The 24,156-nt window shown below is 42.6% G+C and overlaps 1 protein-coding gene across 4 annotated transcripts; it reads right to left on the reverse strand.

Annotated features, from left to right (window-relative positions):
* Window positions 1–8,876: 8,876 nt before the first annotated feature.
* On the reverse strand, window positions 8,877–23,213 carry GHITM (growth hormone inducible transmembrane protein). Of its 4 annotated transcripts, none has more exons than XM_086382910.1 (9): window positions 23,185–23,213; window positions 21,413–21,577; window positions 20,330–20,429; window positions 18,728–18,839; window positions 18,188–18,329; window positions 14,673–14,781; window positions 13,021–13,209; window positions 12,412–12,583; window positions 8,877–10,239 (listed from the first exon to the last, which is right to left on the reverse strand). In XM_086382910.1, the coding sequence occupies exons 2-9, from the start codon at window positions 21,539–21,541 to the stop codon at window positions 10,155–10,157; spliced, it is 1,038 nt and encodes a 345-aa protein (XP_086239036.1). In that variant the 5' UTR covers window positions 21,542–21,577; window positions 23,185–23,213; the 3' UTR covers window positions 8,877–10,154. The 4 variants fall into 4 exon arrangements, with proteins under 4 accessions (XP_086239036.1, XP_086239033.1, XP_086239035.1 ...); XM_086382907.1 differs by having other exon boundaries at window positions 23,099–23,192; XM_086382909.1 differs by having other exon boundaries at window positions 22,949–23,192.
* Between the last annotated feature and the right edge of the window lie 943 nt (window positions 23,214–24,156).

Raw genomic sequence — 24,156 nt, forward strand, 5'->3', positions numbered from 1 at the left:
GAAGGAAGAACATCTTATGACAGCAAACATGGGGGAAAGTTGGTCAATGGTACTGGTGGCTTGAGAGTCACCTACTCACTGGATACACATCATGGGCTCGGCTGTGTACTGGGCCCCAGGGACACAGAAGACACTGTGACCGGCTGGTCTCAGGGAGCTTCTGTTGGTGGAGGGCGTCGTGCAGACACACAGAATTGGCATTTGCCCTTGCGATATCATGTCTCTCTGTCCTTTGCCTTAATAAGTCTGCCCTTCTAACCAAAGAGCTGGCTCTGGTTCCCAGCGTTGAAGGGCATGTGGACAGATGGTAGTATCAGGTTCAGCTCTCTAGGATCGTACTAGTTTCTGGCAGTCAGTTCGGACAATCCCCACTGCCTGGGACTGGCCCTCTTCTCTTGCTAGAGATTAGAGATTCAATTTAGATCACATTCTCAGACAGCTTCCTGAGCAAATTGCTCGGCCAGGGGATTTCTGACAGTCAGCCTGTGTGCTTTGATGTGTTTTCAAAAACCTTTAAAACCAGTCCACACAAGGAAACTAGTTGGAGCCACTGGGCTCAAGGACCAAATGTCATACTGCGTTAGTCACTTGCCTGGCCCCTGCCTGATTCCCTTTCCAGGCTGTGTTCTGAATCCTGCTGGCTGTGCTGAGTGGGCAGTGGCAGAAGGTATGATGAGAAAGACCCAAGGGGTCTGCCAAGGGTGGCTTCAGAGAAGGTGCCAAGGAGAGGCATCGTAGGAAGGAGAGGCCGAGAGAGGATGGGGCTGGTCTTGAGGCTGCATCCGTCAGCCCACACCTTGTTCTTAGATTGCTTGTTACAGGTTCCTAAACTCAGCAACATTTCCTGAAGATGCTTCCTAAGATTGAGATTACATCCATGACCCACATCAAGTACTTTACCACTATTTTATCTAATTCTTATCTGGGGTTACTTGGGGTGCCACCGAGTTCTCTGGGCAACAGCCTACCTTTGGCTGCCACTCACCCGTTACCTGCTGAAATAGGTACTCTTTGCATTGGCATGGTTCCTTTTTCCTTTTGGCAAACCATCATCAGAGGTGAAAAGAACAAGCCACTTAGCAGAGGGAGTAGAGACTGGCCAAGCTGAACTCTCACTGCTTAGCAGTGGTGCAGAAGTTAGGAGAGAGTCAACCCTGAATATTCATCGGAAGGACTGATGCTGAAGCTGAAGTTCCAATATTTTGGCCACGTGATGGGAAGAGCCAACTCATTGGAAACAACCCTGATACTGGGAAAGATTGAAGGCAAAAGGAGAAGGGGGCAACAGAGGATGAGATGGCTGGATAGCATCACTGAGTCAGTGGATATGAATCTGAGCAACTTTGGGAGATAGTGGAGGATAAGGAAGCCTGCTGTTGCTGCTAAGTCACTTCAGTCGTGTCCAACTCTGTGCGACCCCATAGACGGCAGCCCACCAGGCTCCCCCGTCCCTGGGATTCTCTAGGCAAGAACACTGGAGTGGGTTGCCATTTCCTTCTCCAATGCAGGAAAGTGAAAAGTGAAAGTGAAGTCGTTCAGTCGTGTCCGACTCTTAGTGACCCCATGAACTACAGCCTACCAGGCTCCTCCGTCCATGGGATTTTCCAGGCAAGAGTACTGGAGTGGGGTGCCATTGCCTTCTCTGTAAGGAAGCCTAGCATGCAGCAGTCCATGGGGTCGCAGAGAGTCAGACATGACTGAGTGACCGAACAACAACAACTCAGGCTAGTGAAGAGATTTGTTGAGATTTATGCTCTAACTAAAGCCAGGACTTGGGTAATTTTCTCAGAACCCTCAGCCACTCAGCCAGAGAGTCAGAAATAGACATTAGGTTTTCAGTATGGCTTTTTTGTCACCATAGAACAGAGCCATGGGGGCACGGAACAGTTAAGAGCAAGAAGAACCGGCAATCTCAGGAGACTGTTACTTACACACTCACACATACGATTCACAGATTCTCAGGTGTTCCTGGGACCATATGTTTAAAGAGAAGAGTAGATTCAGATGTCAGAATTCCATCTCCTTTTTAAATGCTTCTAAAAAATTACTGAAGCGATCTCTGATGCATTCATTTGAATAACACAGGGTATTAAGTATAAATTCCATCTGTAATCCCACTCCCCAGAGACAATTCCTGTTCACAGATTTATCACCTGCTTTTTTAACATTTCAAAGATAGCTGTCAACTTCTTTAAAAAAGGAAGAAACACCTCTGGCTCTTTAGAATATTTGAAATCTCATGTCGAACTGAGAGAGGTGAAAATGAGAAGCATTTTAACAGGAACACCTGTTAGTTTTTAAGCACATGAAGTTTGGGTACAAAAATAATCAAATTTGAGGCTTTGAATCCTTTCCAAAGATGAATTGGAACACTTGGCGGCCTTCCTGAGAAATAAGTCTCCGGAGACACACCTAACACACAGGGGAATTTACAAGGAAGAAAATATTTTCAAGTTAAGTCTGTGATTTGTGAGGTCAATTAGGAAAATGCCTGAAGCCCTTTATGGTAAGAACATTCTGGCTCGTGTCCCTCACTTCACTCTTGGCCATCATGCTTTTCTTCAAGGATGCTTTATGGACCCCGTGATTGATCAGAAATGATTCTCCCTCTTTTATTTGCCCAGCAAATTGCAGGTCAGTTTATAATATAGGGAGGGGTCAGCATCTGGTGTGGTCCTTCAACTGTCTTCTAATTTAATTCTCCTCCTGCCTTAGGGATGCAGGCATTTCATTTCCATCTTGCAACAAGGGAAAGGAAAGTTTTCTTTCACCTGAACAGGTTATGGTAACTTCTCACTTGGAACCAGTCTTGTGCCTCCAAAGCTGAGGTTCTTTTCTGACTTGGTTCTACAAGAACTCGTTGGTTGGAAATAATCCACAATGTTAATGTTTAGCTTACGTGCCATCCTCAATCTGCACCCAAACCCGATACTTTCTCTGTGTTTTTACAGCTAATCTGAACTTCCTCATCAGCCTCCAGCTCACTGGATCCTGCCTGCCTCTGGGTTGCTCTGCTGCTGGGGTCAGGACTGGTGAACCAGGGCCTGCTGCCTCCACCTCTGCCCTCACTGGCCCCCTCGGTGCTCAAAGTTGCTGTGAATCCTTCCACCTCTCCTCTTGCCTCTCCCGCTGCCTGCCCCCAGTCACGGCTGTGGGCTGCCCTGGCTCACCATGGTGGCTACTGGCAGACCTGTTGGCTCCTCCATGGGCACACGCCAGAAAATGATCTCCTCTCCCACACCATGAAGCCGCCCGAGGAGACTGGAAGGCACTGTCTTTCCCATCCTCTGGCCGCTCCATGCTGGTGCTGCAGCACCTATGAAGCCACCACCTCTGAGTCTCTAATGGGACCAGTCCCTTGGCTTTCTGCTTTCTCACTGGACTTCCTGGCCTCTCGCCTCCACCCCTTCACACCCACCACATGGTTTTAGTCTGGAGTAGGGGACTCAGGACACTTGCGATCACTGTCTCCCTACCTTCCCCTACACTTGTGAAGAGCCCAGGCTCTACAGCCACGAGATCCAGGCTCTAAGCGGAGCCGTGCCGTGTGTAAGCTGTATGACTCAGGACAAGTTGCTCAACTCCTCTGTTCCTCAGTTTCTTTGCTCCTCTGTAAAACAGTAGTTGAAGCTGGAGAGGAAGAGATCCCTTTGATGAAAGTGGGATGGTAAAGCATCGTGTTATATGAAAAGGAGTTTTTGTTCCATTAGGCAGTCAGCTGCCAGCAGTGGAGTGCAAAGCTTTCCTTTCTTTTTTCAATAGCAACCTGTCTCCAAGAAATACCAACCTCCCACTGGTGTTCAAGAATGTACTATGCTTCAGTGCGAAATGACTGTCTTTTCTTGCCACGATTCAGGGCTAAGAAAAAATAAGCACCCCGAAATTCAGGTCTAAATGACTGACAGCAGACCCACTCATGAACGAGGACCTTGACGGGGAAGGGTGAAAGGACCAGCAGATCGGGTGCCAGGAACTTGGGCAGCAGGGAGGAGGAGGGGGATGCCAAGATGTTCCGCTTCTGCCAGTGCTCGGAGCTGGAGGATGGCAGGGAGGGTTGGGATGGATCCTGTTTGTCAGCATCTGCTGTGCTTTGCAAGTTTGGCAGCAGGCTTCCCAGAAGAGAGGTGTCACCTTCCCTTACTCTCACCCCCACACCTAGCACCACCAGGACCCGGTGGATGCCTAAGGTGCGGCAAGAGCTCTGTGTCCTGGGCTAAACTTCAACCCTGACATCACTGCAGACACAGCACATCAGCACTTCAAGAACCTTGAAGGCTCTGGGTCAGTCCCACTCAGGTGAGATGGTGCCAAAGGCCACAGGGTGGAGAGAGGTTCTGCTTTCCCACTAAGTTTCTAAAATCCGAAAAGCTTCTTTTAAAGTGTTTCAATGTATTTTCTCTCCCTATGGACTTCCCATTTTACAAAACTATTTGTTGTGGTATTTAGTTGCTAAGTCACATCTGACTCTTGGTGACCACATGGACTGTAGCCCTCCAGGCCCCTATGTCCATGGGATTTCCCAGGCAGGAATACTGGAGTAGGTTGGCACTTTCTTATATCTTCCCAACTCAGGGATCAAACCCATGTCTCCTCCATTGGCAGGCAGATTCTTTACCACTGAGCCACCAGGGAAGCCCCCCAAAACTATTTAGGGGCAGATATAATATACTGAAAAAGATACTGAACACCCCATTTCCCTTCCAAATGCCCATTTTTCTGTCACTCAGAATTAACAAGAGTAAAAATCTTGTCATAATTTCTCCACCTTCTTTTTGCCATGCCTCAGGGCATGCAGGATCTTAGTTCCCTAACCAGGGATTGAACCCATGCCCCATGGCGTGGAAGCTCAGAGTCCTAATCACTACACTGCCAGAGAAGACCCCAACTTCTTTTTTAAATGCTTCTTCTACTTAAATGAGGTAGGAGATCGCACTTCCGTCTTTTCTGAAGCAGCCAGTACAATGGTGACATAACATATGAGCACACAATTAGTCACAGACACATTTGGTGTGCAGGCAGAGGCCGCTGCTGCTAAGTCGCTTCAGTCGTGTCCGACTCTGTGCGACCCCATAGATGGCAGTCCACCTCTGCAAAGTAGGTCAGGATACTTCCCATGATGCCTTGTGTGGAGGCTGCCCCAGACACGCCCCTTCCCATCAAAGCTGGGGGCTCCCAACCCTTCTGTGGTACACAGGACATCGGTGTTCCTGTGAGCACTTACATAATTGCTGTCTCTGAACTCCTGGAGCGATCAGTCTGGATACTGCTTTTGTAGTTTCTGAATAATTACTTCACAATTACCTTGGTTTGTTTGTTGCCGTTTCTCCTAACAGCTTGCTACCAAATAGACTGACTCTCTTCACCTGACTTCTTAAAAAAGTGACGTGTAAAGATTAATGCTGTGGTGTACAGCCCCGAAATTTCCCACCAATGGTAGAGGTTTGTCTCCAGTGTTCCCTGCTCAAAGGTCGCCAGGGCCAGGGCCAGTGGCTGTCTCTCACTTTGGGAGCTCTTCTGGCCACCACCCATTGCCTCTGCCCATCTGATGCTGTCTTCTAGCTGACAAGTTTGCAGCCAGGCTTTGACAGGAGGGCAAAAATGGGTCTCCTTCATCCTGGTTTGTTCCCACAGTTGGTGCTAGGAGGTCTTTCCTTCAAGGAGTACCAAACTGAACCAACTTGTTAATTCCCTACTCTCCTTATGAACAGATCATACCCAAGCACAAAAGCTTTCTTTCTCAGCCACCACTGCCCTTTCTGTTCATAAGTCATTCTGCATTGCTGGGAAATCAGTCCATTCAGCCTGTGTTAAGTACATGACTGGGTGGGGCTAGGTTGTTCTTACTTTTCTTGTGGAAGATTCCCTCTGAATCATCAGATACCTGTTCTTACAGGACAATGAACTATGAGAAACAGAAAACAAATCATTGAGAACTACCATTATTTCTTCAATTCTAAGATGCCACTGATTTAAAGATAAGCGGTTTGGTTTTATGGGGAAAAAATTACAAAATCAAATACACGTTTCAGAAATGAAGTGTGAAAAATATTGCATCTGAGAACAGGTAGCATGACTAACACGCTAATACATCAAGACATGACACCTCCTGGGAGATCATCATTAGAACCTCAGGTTACCAAGCCCTGTGATGCTATGTAAACTGCCCTGGGGTGCAGAGGCGAGCAGTCCACCTTTCCAGGCATGTGGAAGGTTAGGCTGGAAGGATGGCCATCTGACACCACACTTACTGGTCATCAGATTTTAACAAGCGCTTAGTGGAAAGCATTTAAATATTTAAAAACTGTCTGAATTTGCCCAGTTATGAGAATGAATGTCAGGTTGATCCTGCCAGAAAAATATCAATCCTGTATTTCTGGGTGTAGTCACAGAGACCCTCCCCTCCCCCACCCAAAGGCTTCCAGCTGTAGCCCCAAGGTTGCAACACAACCTCTCAGTTGAAGGCAGAGGGCTGAGAGGCCCCTTTGGAGGGCTGATATTCCATTAGGTGAGGAAGCAACGCAAGCAACGAGCAGAGCAGAGCGGCATGCTGAGGCTGAAGGGAACACACCGCGCTGCTCCTGCCACGTGCTGACTAGCAGCAGCCCTGCCTAGGACCAGCTGAGAGTATAAACCTCCTTCCCCACCAGACTTTTCACTTACTTCATCTTTGCTGAAGATGAAAAGGAGACACAAAATGCTCCTTTTGCTATTTTCAAGTATTAATAATATTGAGAGGACTTTCTCCATCTTCCTGAGCTGTTTCAAAAAATACAAAGTGGTCAAGATCATAACTTTCATCTTTTCCTGAAAACAGCTTCCATTCTGAGTGCCAGTGAAACTGAGTACTATTTAATAAGGAGGATTTCATCTTACTGATTATTACATCAACCTTAAATAAATGGCCTGCTTTGTAGCTTCAAGTGGACTGGGCAATACAAGAGTTTCTGGTCCTCTATATAATAGGATCTAGGAAGTAAAACATCGATTACCATCCATTTACCCTTCAATATCAATGCCTTTTGATAAACACTAAAATTCTAACGTTCTGCTAAACTTCAACCTATTTAACTAGTACAGAGTTTCTGATTCTCAAATAGGACTTCAGCTCTACGGCATTCATCACAAACTTACCAGTATAACTGGTTAACTCTGCCACTTTATTTTTCCCTGCTATGACCTTGTGCAAAGACAACCTGTGGGCTTTGGTTTACTCCTCTGCAAAATGGGGGAAGCAGTGCTTGGCTCAAAGGAATGTTATGATCACACAAAGGACAGCATACAACACGGAAAAATTTCAATTCAATCATTAGCTTTAACATGCCTGGATCCTCCTACCCTATTCCAATGATACAGATCTTGGGTATCAACTCCAGGGACTTTAACTGGGACACATCCTACACAGATGAACAATTTTAAGGAAAGCATGCCTTTCTTCCCAGATCCTAACACTCAAAATGCACATAAAATACTCAGAAGTCCGGGGCCCTAGGCCCAGCACACACCACCAGCTGTGAGCAGGAAGTCGGGCTTCACATCTTGCCGTCTGCCCCCATGTCTCTGCCCTGACTCCGCTGTATTGCTGCTGTGTAAAATGCCCTACCTTTTTTATGTGCTGTAACTATGTTTACTCTTGAAGACTTCCTCCTTGGACATATTAGAAACACATTTTGTTCACTTCTCTTGTAACATTCATCACAATACATTATGGTTGTTTTTACATGAGGTTGCTGTACTTTAGAAGGCAATTTCTACTTATTATTGTCTCTCCTGGGTCCAGTTAGCACGGTGTCTGCTATATTCACGCCCTCTGAATGTTCATTAGATACCATTCTAAGCAAACAAATAGATCTTTATTACTTTGTGTGACTTTTTAAAATCATGTATCTCAGTTATCCATTAACACTGGATGTTATAGAAAATGAGAAACGTTTTTTTCCCCCTAAAGCTTGTCAATCAGTAGGTCTCCACTCTTCCCCGTGAGTCATGTGAAGAGAAAAAAAAAACCCAGTGGTATTGTTAACAGGAGCCAGAGAACTAGAGATCTTCTATTATCATTTTAGACCTACTATTTTAATTTATAAGTATTCATATTTTATATCTCACTTTATATTGAAGTCTTCATTGTCTTATCTACAATAAAATGATGCCCACCCCGATTTTCTAGCTAAGCCTTTGCCTGACACCCAGTGTTGAGATACAGCATTTTGCATTGTGTATACCATGCAAACATAAGGATATAAACTGAATTCTAAAACATGACTGACAACAGGACCTGTAAGATTACATTTTAAGACGTAGACAAGGGAAAACAAATACAGATCTTTCTTAAGAAAAAAAAAAAAACCCTTCAAAACCAGCCAGCAACAGCAGGTAAATCTCAGGCAGTGTTTACTAAGTGCCCGTACATTTCACCTTAACCCTATGAGGTAGTTCTGTTGTCATCTTCGTTTTACAGACGAGGCAATGGGGGGAGAGGTGAAATAATTTGCCTGCAGTCACAAAAGGAATAAACAGAAGAGCCGGAGTTCAAATAAATGCAGTTCTAGCTGGAAGTACCATGGTTATCATCATGACATACTGTAGCTCAGTGGTTAAGAATCCGGCTGCCCATGTAGGAAGACGCAGGTTTGATCCCTGGGTCAGGAAGATCCCCTGGAAAAGGAAATGGCAATCCACTCCAGTATTGCTGCTGGAAAATCCCACAGACAGCTGAGCCTGGTGACCTACAGTCCATGGGGTCACAAAGAGCTGGACATGATTTAGCGACTAAACAACTACTACTACTCTACGTACTATGTTAGTAAGAGAGTCATGTGCTTTCTCAAACCCCTATTCGATGGTATGTATATGGTTCAGCTGGAAAAATTACAGACCAATCACCATCTGACTAGACCCTTTATTATTCAGAAATGGACATCCTGAAGTGAGGTGGTTAGAATAGTTTTTTTCTGGATTACTGTAATAAATATTTGTCGATACACCATCTCAATAATCATACACTTTTTTCATTCTTAAGAGCTTCCAGAAATAACTCTTCTGTATCAAAAAACTTACAAAGGGCACAAGATAACAGTCTATGCGGAAGGAAAATCCTGGTGGGGGAAACTCTAATGAAGTGTTTTCTCCAATACATTTTTGATCAATACAGTTCAGGAAAAAAGCCTCACTTTGCCTTCCTTTTTGAATGCAAGAAATCAGATTAAAGGGAAAAACTTTCATAATCTCAAGTATAAATCATGAACAGGTTTTTCTGATAAAAGCTTTAAAGCTTGAAGAAATGAGAAAGACAAGCATGCATTTCTTTAAGCATCTCAATAAATTTGCAAGATTTTTCAGCAATTATGCACATATTGTTTCTATACTTAAAAATGCAATAACATTCATGCTTTGAGTATTTTTTCCTGAGTGTTTTAAGGATACTTTGTTTCAGGTGATTCAAAAGTAAGACTTACAACATACACGTTATATAACAGGAATTCGCCATGTGGTTAGCATTTTGAACTCTGCTAACAGCGTGAGACAGCAGGCAGTCAAGCATGACCCCATCTGTACTGTAAGGAGCGCCTGGAGAACCCTCGATGTCTTTGTCACCTGCTCAGTGTGTCTGGCGGCTCTGCGGAGATGCAGCCATGCCTCGTCTGCCCATGTGCAGACTCCCTGGCTTGCCGCCGCCATCGCCTCAGTGCTGAGCATTCAAAGAAACACTGCAGGTGCCCTTTTGCTTCTCTTTGGTCCCTTCACCAAATCCTTTCATCACTTATGACATTACTTGTTAATATTCCACATTCCAAAAAGGAAACTGCAGGTACACAAGTTTGTGAACTTTCACTAAACCAAATAAATTTTAAAACAGATAAAACACTCAAATTCCTGAAAAACAAACCTTGGTTTTCACAATAATTTGAACATTGTAGAATTACTCAGACATTAGAATTGAAAATGCATGTGCTATCTGGAAGAGAACTACTGAATTTATTCTCCAGGAGAAAAACAGACCTGAAGCATCACATTACTGGAACGTTTGAAACACGATGACAAGTTCTTATCTTCTAAACTTCAACGAAAGCTGCTTGTACAAACTATTTAATGAATATCTGCCCCTATTAAACAAGCCAGATATCTGATGTATTGAGGATATCAGAAGCTGAGTCACTTCACTTCTTCCTGTTGCCTCCAGTTGCTAGAATAGTGGCAACACGCATAAATATGTTTAATGTATCCATGTAGATTCCCAGCATCCTAGAAAAGAAATTATGTCCATTAAGTATGATGTAGTTCTTGTAACGATGACAAAAACTATTCCTTAATGAAGGAGAGAAAGAGCAATACTGATTATGTGTCCTGCTGCTGCTAAGTCACTTCAGTCGTGTCCGACTCTGTGTGACCCCACAGACGGCAGCCCACCAGGCTCCCCCGTCCCTGGGATTCTCCAGGCAAGAACACTGGAGTGGGTTGCCATTTCCTTCTCCAATGCATGGAAGTGCAAAGTGAAAGTGAAGTCGCTTAGTTGTGTCCAACTCTTAGCGACCCCATGGACTGCAGCCTACCATGCTCCTCTGTCCATGGGATTTTCCAGGCAAGAGTACTGGAGTGGGGTGCCATTGCCTTCTCCAGAGATTATGTGTCCTAGGTATATGAAATGGAAATTTTAAAAAAGATGTCAACTAAAGAAATCCTGGGCTTCCCTGGTGGCTCAACGGTAAAGAATCTGTCTGCTAATGCAGGAGATGCGGGTTCGATCCTTGGGTCTGGAAGATTCCCTAGAGAAGGAAATGGCAATCCATTCCAGTGTTCTTGCCTGGGATATCCCAGGGAGAGAGGAGCCTGGCAGGCTATAGTTGGTGGGGCTGCAAAAGAGTCGGGACACTACTTAGGGACTAAACAACAAAAAAGGAAGTCCCAGACTAGCAAACTGTCAAGATTTTCTTTTGGCAGATTAATCTTTGTTTAAGGGCAGTTTTTAAAAAATCTTTATATTCTCTGATACTCTGAGTACAGTTATTTTGTTAAAAAAAAAAGAAAGGGTGATAGACAATGAACTCATCAAAACAAGACCAAAGAGACACCTTACAAAAATGTGTCAGACACAAGCCTGGCGTTTTAAAGTGTACTTCCTCATTGCCTCCCTGCGTCACCTCCAAAGAAACCTGCTACAAATCTGTAAGCATTATAGAAACACTTAAAAAAAATCATTATATTAAGTTTTAAATAAAGAAAAATAAGTTACTTTTAGAAATGTCACAGACCCTGTGAAACTCATGGAAATTACTTAATTACTTTGGTGGAGACACCAAGGAAACGAAACAGCATCATTATACAACACTTAACATCAGCGTGTAAGCTGAATATTTCCAAAATGGAATTTTCAATTTTTAATAAAAAATTTAAAATTGAAGTGTTCTCAATTTTTAATGAAACTGGCTTTTCTATAAAAAATTAAGTCAATCATGTACACTCGCCAAAAACAACACTTGACTAATATATCTTTTCTTCACTTTTAAAGTCTGTTAAATATAAACTACAAAAATAATTTACCGACAAGAGTTCTATAAGGCTAACTAACAAAAGTAGGTACAATACTCTGAATGAACTGAATACACACCTAATTATCACACTTAGTTGCCATACAATCAAATGTTCCATGTACATATAGCTTACTAAGGACAGAGACCAGACCAAATGTTAATAGTAATAAAATACTAAAATTCAACAAAGTCATTGTTGGAGGCTGAACTCAAAAGATATGTTCAAGTCCTAATCTGTGTTATCCGTGAATGTGACCTTATTTTCGGGTCTTTGTGAATGTAATTAAGATGTGAATTAAGAAGAGGTAGGACTGGAGAAGGGTGAACCTTAGTCCAATATGGCATCATCATGAGAGACATAATACTCTGGGCAAGACTGACGGCAGGAGAAGGGGACGACAGAGGATGAGATGGCTGGATGGCATCACTGACTCAATGGACATGAGTTTGAGCAAGTTCTGGGAGCTGGTGGTGGACAGGGAAGCCTGGCGTGCTGCCGTCCAAGGGGTTGCAAAGAGTTGGACACGACTGAATGACTGAACTGAACTGATGAGAGACAGAGATACAGGGAGAACATCACATGAACACAGGAGCAGAGGTCAGAGGGACAGAAGCTAAGGAATGCCAAGGATGGCTGGTCACGACAAGAAGCTAGGAGAGGCATGGACCAGATGCTCCTCTGGAACCCTCAGAACGCACCAGCCCTGATGATACCCTGGTGTCACACTTCCGGGCTCTGAAACAGAATAAACTTCTGTTGTTGTGAATCACCCAGTTTACATAATTGTTACAGCAGCCCTTGGAAACTAAGAGTCATAAAACAAAATAGGCCAAACCAACACAAACGTCCTTATGCAACGAAGAAAAGACATTCAAGGCTACTTACGAATTGATGGGATCGTATTTCTGAACTCCATACATTGGTACTACTTCTGCACGCTTGATTACTTTCTGTGTATCATACAGAAGAAACATGCTGAAAAGAACTAATCCACCATAAACCGCCACTGAGTACAGAGTGGCACCAGCCACAGTGGTAGGTGGAAGAAACATCGATCCTGAAATCAAAATGGGAAAAAAATTGTTTGAAAGGATTTTTCTGTAACTGGGATTTGTAATCAACATTACTCACAAAACTTTTTGTTTGGTATACTGCACAGGTAAGGAAACATTTGAGTAAGCGCACTAATTTTAAATACATTTAGTTCAAAAGCCATTGTACTCATTCCTGCAATGGGTCATCTGCCCACATAATAGGAAGGTTCCTGCATCAGAGCAATTTTCACATTCTCCAGACCAACTTTCTCATTTTAGATGTATTTGGTTAAACCAGTAATAATGGTCTGCCATTATGCCAAATGAGTAAATCCAGTCAAACTGGCATATATCTTTAAATAAACTTGAATGACACTGACTACATTCTCTCCATTAGAATACGAGGGTATGCTAGATGATTTCAGGACCAAGAACCAAGCGTCAAAGCATAGCGGCTTACCTAGTGAGGACACAAAGACGACACCGAGGCCCACACCCAGGGGGGCCCCCATGTTCAGAAACTTCTCACTGGGTGCACACATGGCCACGGTGGAGAGACCTCCCACGATGCCAGCCGTGTACCACGCAGCTCTGAGGAGAAGAGGCCCCCCTAGGATCGTCAGAGGAGCCACCACAGCACCCATTACACCTGGAGAAAGAGCAAGTGGGCACTTAAGCATTTACTACATAACCATCAAAAGGAAAATGCTTCTAACTAACCTGCCTTTTCAACAAATTAGAGCTTACTGTTAAACAATAGGACTACAAAGTTTTCTCCTTATTTAGCTAACAGTAGCCACAAAACTCCTAAGCTAAAACTTGTACCTATCCAAATTCTAAATCACAACAGTAATACCATTTCTAGCCAAATAATCAATACTCACAAGTATAAACAGTAGTCTAGATTTTTAGTAGCTGTCAAATTCAATGTAGCTCACTATTTGGGTCTGAGTCTACCAAGTCTTTATAATAACACTCACATTTGGAAGAAATGAGATGAAGAAAAGGCTTAAAATAACTTTTTTTAAAAAGCAGCAAATGCATATTATGTTATAAATAATTTTCTTCTTAAAAGCAGGATACTGGTATTAAAAGAAAACACTGGGATCACTGCCCTCCCATCCACTAAAGTTCTGTCTTGTAAAGTTCCATGGAAAATACCTATGGTTGAATTACCTAAGACCTAATGGGACAGAGACCTGAAAGCCAAGGTTGGGAAGTCACGCTGTCTCATATACACCCAAAGACAGCACATGAATATAAATGATGTATTTCACACTGGAAATTCATCATATTGGGTGTCCAAAGCCTAATTTCCATGTACTAACCCATATTAAAAACATTTCAGTCTCTCTCCCTGGAAGTTTCATGGAAACGCTTATAGAATTTGTCTTATTTTGTGGCAGGGAACATGCATCTAAGAAGCGTTTTGGTTCTGCACCTGGCTGGCTCTTTGCTCAACCCAGAGGCAGATACTTGCCATGGAAAATACTTTATGTAAATAAGCATGTGCCATTCCATAATTAAGGAGACTATTACAAGTACCTCAAAGAATACTAAAACTGTTCCAGAATACCAGGGTTGGACAGCCTCTGCCTTGCCTACAGTAACTTTGTGTCAAGATCTATCTAAATATCGATCCAGCTAATGGTGTCACATTAGCTGTACTTCTGTACAGATCTTTTTGATTGTTTTCTTCCCTATATTCTACTGCAAAAACCTCTGCTCTTATTTTTACCTCCTCTGTCCCTGGTGGAGACCTTTAGTTTTTTATTTTCTGAAAGATACACAGTAAGAACAATTCTCAAGTGATGTGTACCAGACCTGAAATCTTTCTGGTATTAGACAAAATACATAAAAAGAAACCTCTGCCTTACCTAGACTATTACCAGAGAATAGTGTACCATTGGGACCGTCCATGGTCTCAGTATCAGAAACATTAACTTGCCAGAATGGAGCTCTGGCAATAATACAACCAGGAATAAGTGCAGGATAAGTGTTTAGTAGACCAGAGGCTTAATTAAACTGTGTGTGTGTATCATTTACGACTGTGAAGAGCCACCCAAAAAGGTAGTATTTAAGACTGTTTAACAACAATTTTAAACAACATACCAGAATGTAGTAACCAAGCAAGATGCTTTGGGCCTGGACTCTGCTCGTATGATATTGACTGTACCAGCATTCCAGCTCCAATCATGGCTGCAAAGGTTGCACCAATGGTCTGAAAGACATGTATTACTAAGAAAAACGGATCCTCACACAACAACAAAGTAGAACCCACAAGTTCCAAGTTCAGTTAGTCCTTCCAATAGACTATGCTTAAAAAGATGAAGAATAAACAGAATCCTTTATTTTTCTAGCACATTAAAAGGCCTTGTGCTTACTTCAGTTTGATCAAATTAGCAAGAGTGCCCCCTACTGTCACACATAAGGTATTGCAGACAACTTTAAGTAAATGAGTTTTTATTCTGGGCTTCCCTGGTGGTCCAGTGGTTAGGAATCCACCCTGCAATGCTAGGGGACACCTATTTATCCCTGGTCCGGGAGTGTCCCACATTCCACGAAGCAACTAGGCCTGTGCACCACAACTGCTGGGCCTGTGTTCTAGAGTCCAGGAGCCACAACTACGAGCCCACACACCTAGAGCCTGTGCTCCGCAACAAGAGAAGCCACAGCAATGAGGTCACGCACCACAATGGAGAGAGGGCCTCACATGCCGCAGCTAGAGCCCACGTACAGCAACAAGGACCCACCACAGTCAAACAAATAAATGTAAAAATAAATCTTTAAAAAAGTTTATTCTTGCTAGACAGAGGTGTAACAAAACCACTTTAAAAATCCCAGAACAATTATTTTAGATTATATTTATTTTGGCATAGCACTAACATTAAAAACAATTAGTGATGATATACCAATTAGAACATATATGGCACACTGCCTTAAACTTTATTCTCTAAATGAAAACTTGAAAAATAGGAGCACATGAAAAGATGAGAAATAAGAGTCTTCGCTTCTAACCTCCCAGTTTTTGGCTGAATTGGCCCTCATCCCTCTTCTTTGTCTATGTTAGATTTCCATTGTTATACATTTATATACTCTGTGTGCACAAAAGAGAAATGTTTGTAATGCAAGAAAGATGATGATCTTCAGGAAATTTAAGGCAGAAACTGCATACTTGCAGCCCTTTGGCAAGATTAGGCAGCAGACATTTTGTTTGGCCAACTATTCAAACAAACAAACAGAAGTGAATTCATTTAGTTGGGAAGGCTTTCTCTGCTGGCTCAGACGGTAAAGCGTCTGCCTACAACGCGGGAGACCTGGGTTAGACCCCTGGGTCAGGAAGATCCCCTGGAGAAGGAAATGGCAACCCACTCCAGTATTCATGCCTGGAAAATCCCATGGACCGAGGAGCCTGGTGGGCTACAGTCCATGGGGTCGCAGAGTCGGACACGACTGAGCGACTTCACTTCACTTCTCTAGGTGCCAATAATCCCGTGTAACATACCAGGCCTGCCTCATTCATCTGCCTCATCTGTCTGAACCAAGGACATCTGAATGGTCAACCCCTGTGGTAAAGTCCAGGTAAATGTAACAGCTGTTTCTGCTGAGAATGGGAAAGCCTTCACTCCTAATACAGACCAGCACACTGGATTCTACTCCAACATCTTCCAATGGAGAAACAATTACTAAAACCTACTTCATGGATTTCTGCATTTTCAGGATATTTAACACAATTGTGTATTTTTCTTTTAAAATCCTTCATGACACAGGTCTGTTTTTTGCCTTTTACCTTCCCATACTGTACACTTCAGCTACACTGAACTGGTATACTGCAAATACATTCCAGTTTCATGCCTCTTTAATTCTGTTTATTGTGCCAAAAAATACCTGTCTTCCCATCTGGCTGAGGTATTCAAGGATTCCTTCCTTGAGAAAGTTTTCTTAGTAGGTACCATGGCTGTTATAAGCAGTGTCAGATGTCTCTACTCTGTTTCAAAAGCAGAAACTTTGTGCTTGGTACTTTGACAGCATGCGTATGCCTGTCACCTTCCAAAGGCTTCTTCATCTCTGTAGCACCTGTCTGGCTTTCTAAACTATTTTAGGTGAGACTAATCTTATGCCTACAGGCACCTCAGAATATGGTTCAAGCACAAAACTTCCTTTAAGTCTTGTATTTTAGGGGTTAAAGTCTTTTGTGTATTTTAATCTTTCATGTTTGCTTTATTATAAAAGCACTGCTTTGAACTGTTTACCTCATTAAAACTGGCATACCTGATGAGAATGCAACAAGCTGATTGTGTGCCTTCGACAACCTCGAGGCTAGGAGACCCTTACACCCATCTGAGAAGCAAGACCCTAATACTCAAGCGTCCAAATGGCTAAATAACTGCACATGGGTCTCCTTTTGGAAAGTACAGTATAGTGGAAATATTACAGATTTGGAAGTCATGGGGATCTGGGTTGCCAAGAGAAAAATGGAAAGAATCAGTGGGCAGTTGCCATGAGAAGTCTGTAAGTGTATTAGATAAACTTTCCCATCTCCCCTTCCTTTCCAGTCTCACACTACTGCTTTGGTTTGTGCTCTTACCATCCCTTGTTTCAGACCTCGAAGAGACACAGCTGGTACACTTGCTTCTCGTCTCTTCCACATCAGCTCTTTTTTTTTTTTTTTTTTTTAATTATGAAAAGATGTTTATTTTCTGTGATAACTGGGATTACTTTTTTTTAATTTTATTTTTAAACTTTACATAATTGTATTAGTTTTGCCAAATATCAAAATGAATCCATCACAGGTATACATGTGCTCCCCATCCTGAACCCTCCTCCCTCACTGATGTATGGAACAGTCTTATGGACTTTGTGGGAGAGGGTGGGAAGATTTGGGAGAATGGCATTGAAACATGTAAAATATCATGTATGAAACGAGATGCCAGTCCACATCAGCTCTTAAAGCTCAAATACACATCATACTTTTGCTGTTTCAGTATCTGCAATGGCCTCTGTTAGGCACTCTGCTCAGCTTGGCAATCAAACACACCCTAATTGTGTCTTCTTTACACTCCAGACCTCAAACGCTCAAAGTTCACTTGAATGGGACTATAAGGTCACTTGCAGTGACTACCTTCTCTCCTCTTTCCAAACTATTTTATACAACTGGACTACTCTGTCCTCTGAACCGAAACTCTCATTGAATATAAAGCCTTATATAGGTTCAAGGAGAATTCAGAGTAACAGCAGCAGTATTATTCTACTCTTAGAGTAGCTTGGGTTTTTGTGACAGCTATTTTCCTTGATCTCTAAGATGGATTTTCATCTGCCTTATTTTTTAGTGAACTTCTAGAAAACAGAGCTGTGTTAAATCTGCTACTAGGTAAGTAGGATGTTCCCTGTAAGTTCCAACACCTTTACTGCTACTAAAATACATATTCAACATGGAATAATACCTGACTTGCCTAAGAATGTATATCCTACTTTGTTTCAGCTGCACCCACAATTCATATATTACCTGAACAAAAACATATTTAATATAGTAAGGTATTCTTTCCACTTAATACCCCTCCTCCAATAGTTTTCATCTAATCTTTTGCTATTTAGTGGCAAAGGAAAACAAAAACAAGCCGACTTACTATCCAAGAGCCTCTCATCATGAAGTTCATGAGAGCAGGAGTTCTGCTCACTGCCACAGCAGACAAAGCTGTTAAGCCAATACTTCCTGCTAAGTACATGTAAGTGGAATGAATTCTATCCTTCACATACTGAGGCCAAATTCTGTAAGAAACACAACATGGTTAATTTACAGGATTATGAATGTGAATCTTGGTTGAATCATTTACTGGCTGGGAGACCTGGATAATTGCTCCAAATTTTATCCCATTATCTAGGAGATAATGATGTGTATGTTGGAGTTATGATAAAAAGTACCAAAATGCATAGAAGCACTTGGCATACATACAAAACAACACATTTTCTCCTAGCTTAAACACATATGACTATGGTAAAGATTTCTATTTACTTTGAATAAATAGGTGCAAAGGAAATAGATTGTTTTTATTCATGTATATCTGCACACAGTTAGAACACTGGACATAAAAGATTCCAAAAGCGGCAAAAGATGAGAAGAAACCTGGAAGCTTTAAGGCTAACTTGTCTGGGAACAATTTACTTACACAGCTTTTTCAATAGCTCCGATCTCATTAGACATTCCCAATCCATAGTAGCACAAAGCTCCAAGACCAACTGCAGCCCCTCCAGCAATAAACCATCTTCCCATCTGATCAACTGCAGAACACAGGAGGAGATGCACAGTAATTGTTGTCTTGACTAACATGATCAGACTTAATTAATCTGTGATTTCACTCTAACAAAATTTGAGGACACAGTGTTATCTGCAGATGTAGGGGTACTTCTGTGATACACACTATTTTATTCATAAGAGATGTATATCCTCATGGCACTCTTAGAAAGTAAAGATGAGCACATTTTCAGTCAAATGTTATACAGTGCTATTAACAAAGATGATCAAGAACAAAAGAACCAAAGTAAAATGTAATTAGTGTTTATGCAGCTGAATCAAGGGAGAGGGTGCTCTTGTTTTCAAGAGTACTGAGAAAGAAACAATTTATCAACTCTTAACTGGATGAAGATATTGACAAAAAGCCTCTTACTCCCTTTAGTCAAAGTCTGTTCACTAACAATGTTACTATGGACTGAGATGACTCATATAATTTGGTTTCTAGGGCCAACTGACCAATAGAAATGCCCTGAGGAACGCCACGTAGGGCTCTCTCCCATTTGTATACAGATGATCCCCAACTTAAGATTTTTCAACTTTACAAAGATGCAAAAACAATATGCATTCAAGTAGAAACTGCACTTTAAATTTTTAATGTGAGTCTTTTCCTGGGTTAATAGTTCCCTGTGATGCAGGGCCGTGACAGGAAGCCACAGCGCCCAGCCAGCCAGCTGACTGTGCGGGCAAACCACCCACACACTTATAACCATTCTGTGCTCATTCAACAAGTTTTTCACCTTCAGGATTCAACAAATAACAGGAAAGAGTCAACACTTTATAAAACAGTTTTGCCCAACTTTAGGCAAATGTTATATATTCTCAACACATTTAAGGTAGGCTAGGCTGAGCTATGTATGATATTCTCAAGGTTAGGTATATTAAGTGTATCCTGAACTTATCCTCAACTTATGATGGGTTTATCAGGATGTAACCCCATTTTAAGTCAGGGAAGATAGGTATTAACCTTTTGCAAGGGTGTTAAGTAGAGTTCTTTGACTTTGGGTAGATGACCAATCAAGATTCTGAGGTTGCAAAGCTGAAAGTCAAGCTGTGAACTAAGCTGACTTCATTAAGGTATTGCTTCCTGAGAGGCCCTAAATGGGCCCTTCCTGAACAACCAGGTTTTTATTAACACCTATGTTTTGGTGATTTACTCTTGGCCTGAAACATATACAAATATTATGTCTGAGTAAGAGTCTACACAACTTCAAATGAACTTCATTAACAGAGTATAACTTTCAGATTATAGCATAATAACTAATAATCCTTAAAAAAAATGGTGAAAGTACAATTTTTTTTCTGGAAGAAATCTGACTGGGAACCACTGAGCCCAGAGCCAAGTAGCAATCTTTCCAGGGTCATCAGATCCCTGAGGATGACTGCCCTTCTCACAAGATGCACATACACACAAGTTTGCACACATTTTAAGGAGGTTGTTCAGGGGCCTCTTAAGAGTTTACTAAAGGTTGCCACCTACTTTTAAATATTTTTTCCACCGATGGTTCCAAAGCTGCCTCCTTGAGTTCTTGGGTTGTTTTTCCACGTCGAATCCCAATTCTTGTCTTGGTAGCATATTCCTGACATAAATGAAAACAAAGACACATACCACCCATATAAAAGAATGTTAACAATAAAACAGAGGGTGCATCTCGACACTCTAGATAACTCTGTAAAAAGTAGCTTGATACTTTCTATGTGTGTAACTTCACTATGAATGAAGGTTAGCTAATCTTTAATAAATTAAATTAGACCCTACCTGTATTCTAGCTTTGAAGTGACTCACTAATTCATTACAATATAACTTCTGAGTTCAAGTTTCAGAATTACTTATTTCATAAACTATAAATTTTATTTATACCTCTAGACTTATCATTTTAAACACTAACTTTTAAAAGATATGCATTCAATAAGTATTAACTACAGTTCTCTTCTGGGAAATGGGCTCAATTTTTCCCTCAACACAAAGCCAAAGGGAGAGAGGACTTCTACCTGTATTTCAGCTTTTTCAACAGTGAAACAGTTAATTTTAAGAAGAAAAAAGTTGTCCCTCTTAGCTTCTGTACATTTCCATCTACCTCACATTTTAAAATTTATACTCCTAATCTGAATGCTAGAGCAGAAATCTAGTATAAAAGGAACGGGTTTCTCTTTAACCTGACAGATTTTATTTTACCACTCTCTAAGCAAGAGCTGAAATGACATGGTTAGCAATTGGTCAGCCAGTAATATTCTCAGGGTCTTAAGCTTTTGACAATAGGATCCACGATTTCTTTGTTGAACCATATAGCTCTCAATCCTTCACAAATTACTCTAAATTCTCTGAATGAGAAACTCCAAGAGCTGTAAGTAAAGGACAAGTTGTAGGGGTTCTTTTTCATATGCGATAAGGCCGGAACAGAACGCTAAGAAGCCAATAGGGAGACAGTGCTGATTTGGGGCTTTTGCAGGGTTGTTTCAGTTAATCACTAATGATAGAGTCGGGAGCTTCATGCTTCGTCCAAAAAAAAAAAAGGCCCAGGAGCACAGAGACAGACAGACAATACAAAAACATTATCTTTACCCTGCTGGGTGTTAAAAGCCATTGATTCTTTGTGATGGAATTCTTCACAGCGGGGGAGGCCTTGGTGAAAGCTGGGTGGAAAACCCTAGAAGGCAGTGCTCGGAGACACACAAGTCTTGCGGCCAGCATGGTGGTCCACCAGGTTTACCAAGCAGATCTGAAACGCTAGAAACAGACAAAAAATAACCCATTAACCAACTGAAGGAAGGACGTAGAAGAGATAAAAGCCAGTCACTTCCTAGTGGAAAAGACCAAGAGATGTTTTAAAATGATAATAAATACTCTGCTTGTTTCTTGTTAGTTCAAGAAACCCATCTCACAAAAAGTTTGAGACAGATCACCAAAATGGGCTTAAATCTCAACAGGAACAGTAACAAAAGAAATAACTTGTTTGAGTTATGTGGCTAACAGAGAATTAAAAGGGTGTGTGATGGATTTTATAAACGTGGTTTTGGCTGAAGATTTATACCAGTATTCAGCGGGAAATTATAAAAGAGAGCTAATAACAACTTTGAGCAGAGGAAAAATGTCATCCAAACAAGAAATGATTAACTTTTCAAGGTCATATTACTTTTTATGGCTATACAAACCATCCGTGGAAACCAAACATGCCAAGTGTTGTTGTTTAGTTGGTTAAGTCCAAGGGACTCTTTTCAACCCCATGGACTGCAGCATGCCAGGCTCCTCTGTCCTGGATTTCCCAGGCAAGAATACTGGAGTAGGCCGCCATATCTTTCTCCAGAGGATCTTCCCCACCCAGAGACTGAGCCTGAGGTTCCTGCATTGGTAGGCAGATATTTCATCACTGAGCCACCTGGGAAGCCCATGCCAAGTATTACTTCCCTTGGAAACAAAACATAAAAATATTCAAGGTACTAAAACCACCTGAGATATATCTTAAAAATGTAGATTTCTAGGTCTAACTCCTGTTCTAATGATTTAACCCCTAGAAGACAGCTAAGAATCCTTGCTTTTAAATATATAAATGTATTTCCAGATCTGTCACGGGATCTGCGAGGTGCACAACTCTGACAAATATCCTTTGGGAAAACACCATGTCATTCTAGCACTTTCACGCCATTACATCATCTCAGCCTAAAGCTGCTATGCCTCTCAGTCCTCAACACACCTACGGAGGCACGCCAGTTCAGCGGCCTCCAAGATGGCAATTCTGCTTCTACCGTAAGAAAAAAGTGGCCTCGGGCACAGGTTTGTTCTCTGAAACTCAGGTGCCTTAGCTACAGAATGGGTAATGTTACCGAGCCCTTACGCTTCCGTGCACATTCATGAGCTCCGGCGCTTGGTCATCAAAGAAAGTTCACCCTTACCACAACACTCGGATGAGAGCCGGGCAGCAAAACTCGCACCACTCTACAACACAGCAGACTCGGGATCCCCTTATCTACTGGGGCGGCGGCTGGGCCGCCCGGCCGCGGAGATGAATCAGCACCTCGCTGCCCAAGAAGAGGGCAGAGAGGACGAGCCCCTGCCCGCCTATCCCAGGTCCCGCAGCCGCCACCCCCTCCACAGGGTCACCTGCAGGAGAAAACTGACGGGCCGCCAGGCCGTGACGCAGTCTGCAGCGCCGCAGCCTCCGACCTTCCCCACACGTCGGCAGCGGCCCCAGAGGGCCGACAGTCAGTAGTGCAGAGTACCGCGGTACCTGTAGGCCCGGGGGAGCCGTACCTCAGTCCCTGGACACCTCAAGCGCGCAGTTCCCCTTCCGGGCCGGTGAAACTCAAGCACCCAAACCTCCCGCTCCCTCCGCCCACCTCTTACTGACTGTGCGCGCAGTCTCTTTAGCTCACGGCGTGACGCAGCATCCGGAGAAGCTGCAAACCCTACGACGGACAGCCAATCATGAACGGAGCCCTAACGGAAGGGTGGGCATAGTAGGGAGGAGGGCTTCCGGGTTAGGGGGCGGGGCCAGTGGAGCACTGTTGAGGGCGTCACAGACAACGTCCATTGTGGGTGTGGGCAGCGAAGGCGTTTAAGCCGTCTTTGCGGAGGACCGCGGAACGTTCTTTCGTTCTTGTCTTAACGGCAGGAATTACAGAAATTATGATCTGATCTGATCTGATTTTAAAATTGAAAGAGGATAGTATGAGAATATTATTCTTTCGCCGCGTTTCTTTCCCCTTGTTGCGTTTTTGCGCCTTCTCAAGAACGTATTGCGACATAGTGTGCCAAATTGGGTTCAAACCGGAACCAACCGGTGTCTTGGGTACGAGGTGAAAAGTGCAAAAGGGTGTGAGTTACACAAGGTCGGAGAGCGGACAGGCAGATTTTTAGAAGTTTATTTCATTGTTTTGTGACATACCCACGACATATGTTCAAGGTTCAGCGAATACTTGAATAATAGGTTGGTACAACAGGCTCTGCCTCTTATGCAGGGTTGTTCTGAGAACTGCTCCTATTCAGATAATTTGTAAATTGAAAAACCTTTTTTTGGTTACGCGAGGAAGACTTTTTTCTCCTAGCCTGTTTACTCATTAAATATTTACTGAGGCTAACTTTGTACCAAGCTCTGTACTAAGGATACGTACAAATAAAAGATAACATTGTACCGTTTTGGCAAAACAAAGGTACTATGGCGTTTACTCTGCTGGAGACTAAAAATTGACAAAATATTTGTTAGTGATAAGTACTAAGAAGTACCAGGTTCCCTGGTAGCTCAGACAGTAAAGCGTCTGCCTACAATGCGGGAGACCAGGGTTCGATCCCTGGGTCCGATCCCTGGGCCA

The sequence above is a fragment of the Bos grunniens genome, chromosome 28 (assembly GCF_055505025.1).
Source record: "Bos grunniens cultivar Pamir isolate PY7600 chromosome 28, Bosgru_T2T1.0, whole genome shotgun sequence".
Classification (NCBI taxonomy): domain Eukaryota; kingdom Metazoa; phylum Chordata; class Mammalia; order Artiodactyla; family Bovidae; genus Bos; species Bos grunniens.

Bases quoted from the DNA above. Each gene is read 5' to 3' on its own strand.
- GHITM (XM_086382910.1), bottom strand. From the start codon at position 21,541: ATGCTGGCCGCAAGACTTGTGTGTCTCCGAGCACTGCCTTCTAGGGTT. The intron at 18,330-18,727 runs GTAAGTAAATTG...TGTTTCTTACAG, and splicing joins GGAGCTATTGAAAAAGCTGT to AATTTGGCCTCAGTATGTGA. The intron at 14,782-18,187 runs GTAAGTCGGCTT...CATGTCTTTCAG, and splicing joins TGATGAGAGGCTCTTGGATA to ACCATTGGTGCAACCTTTGC.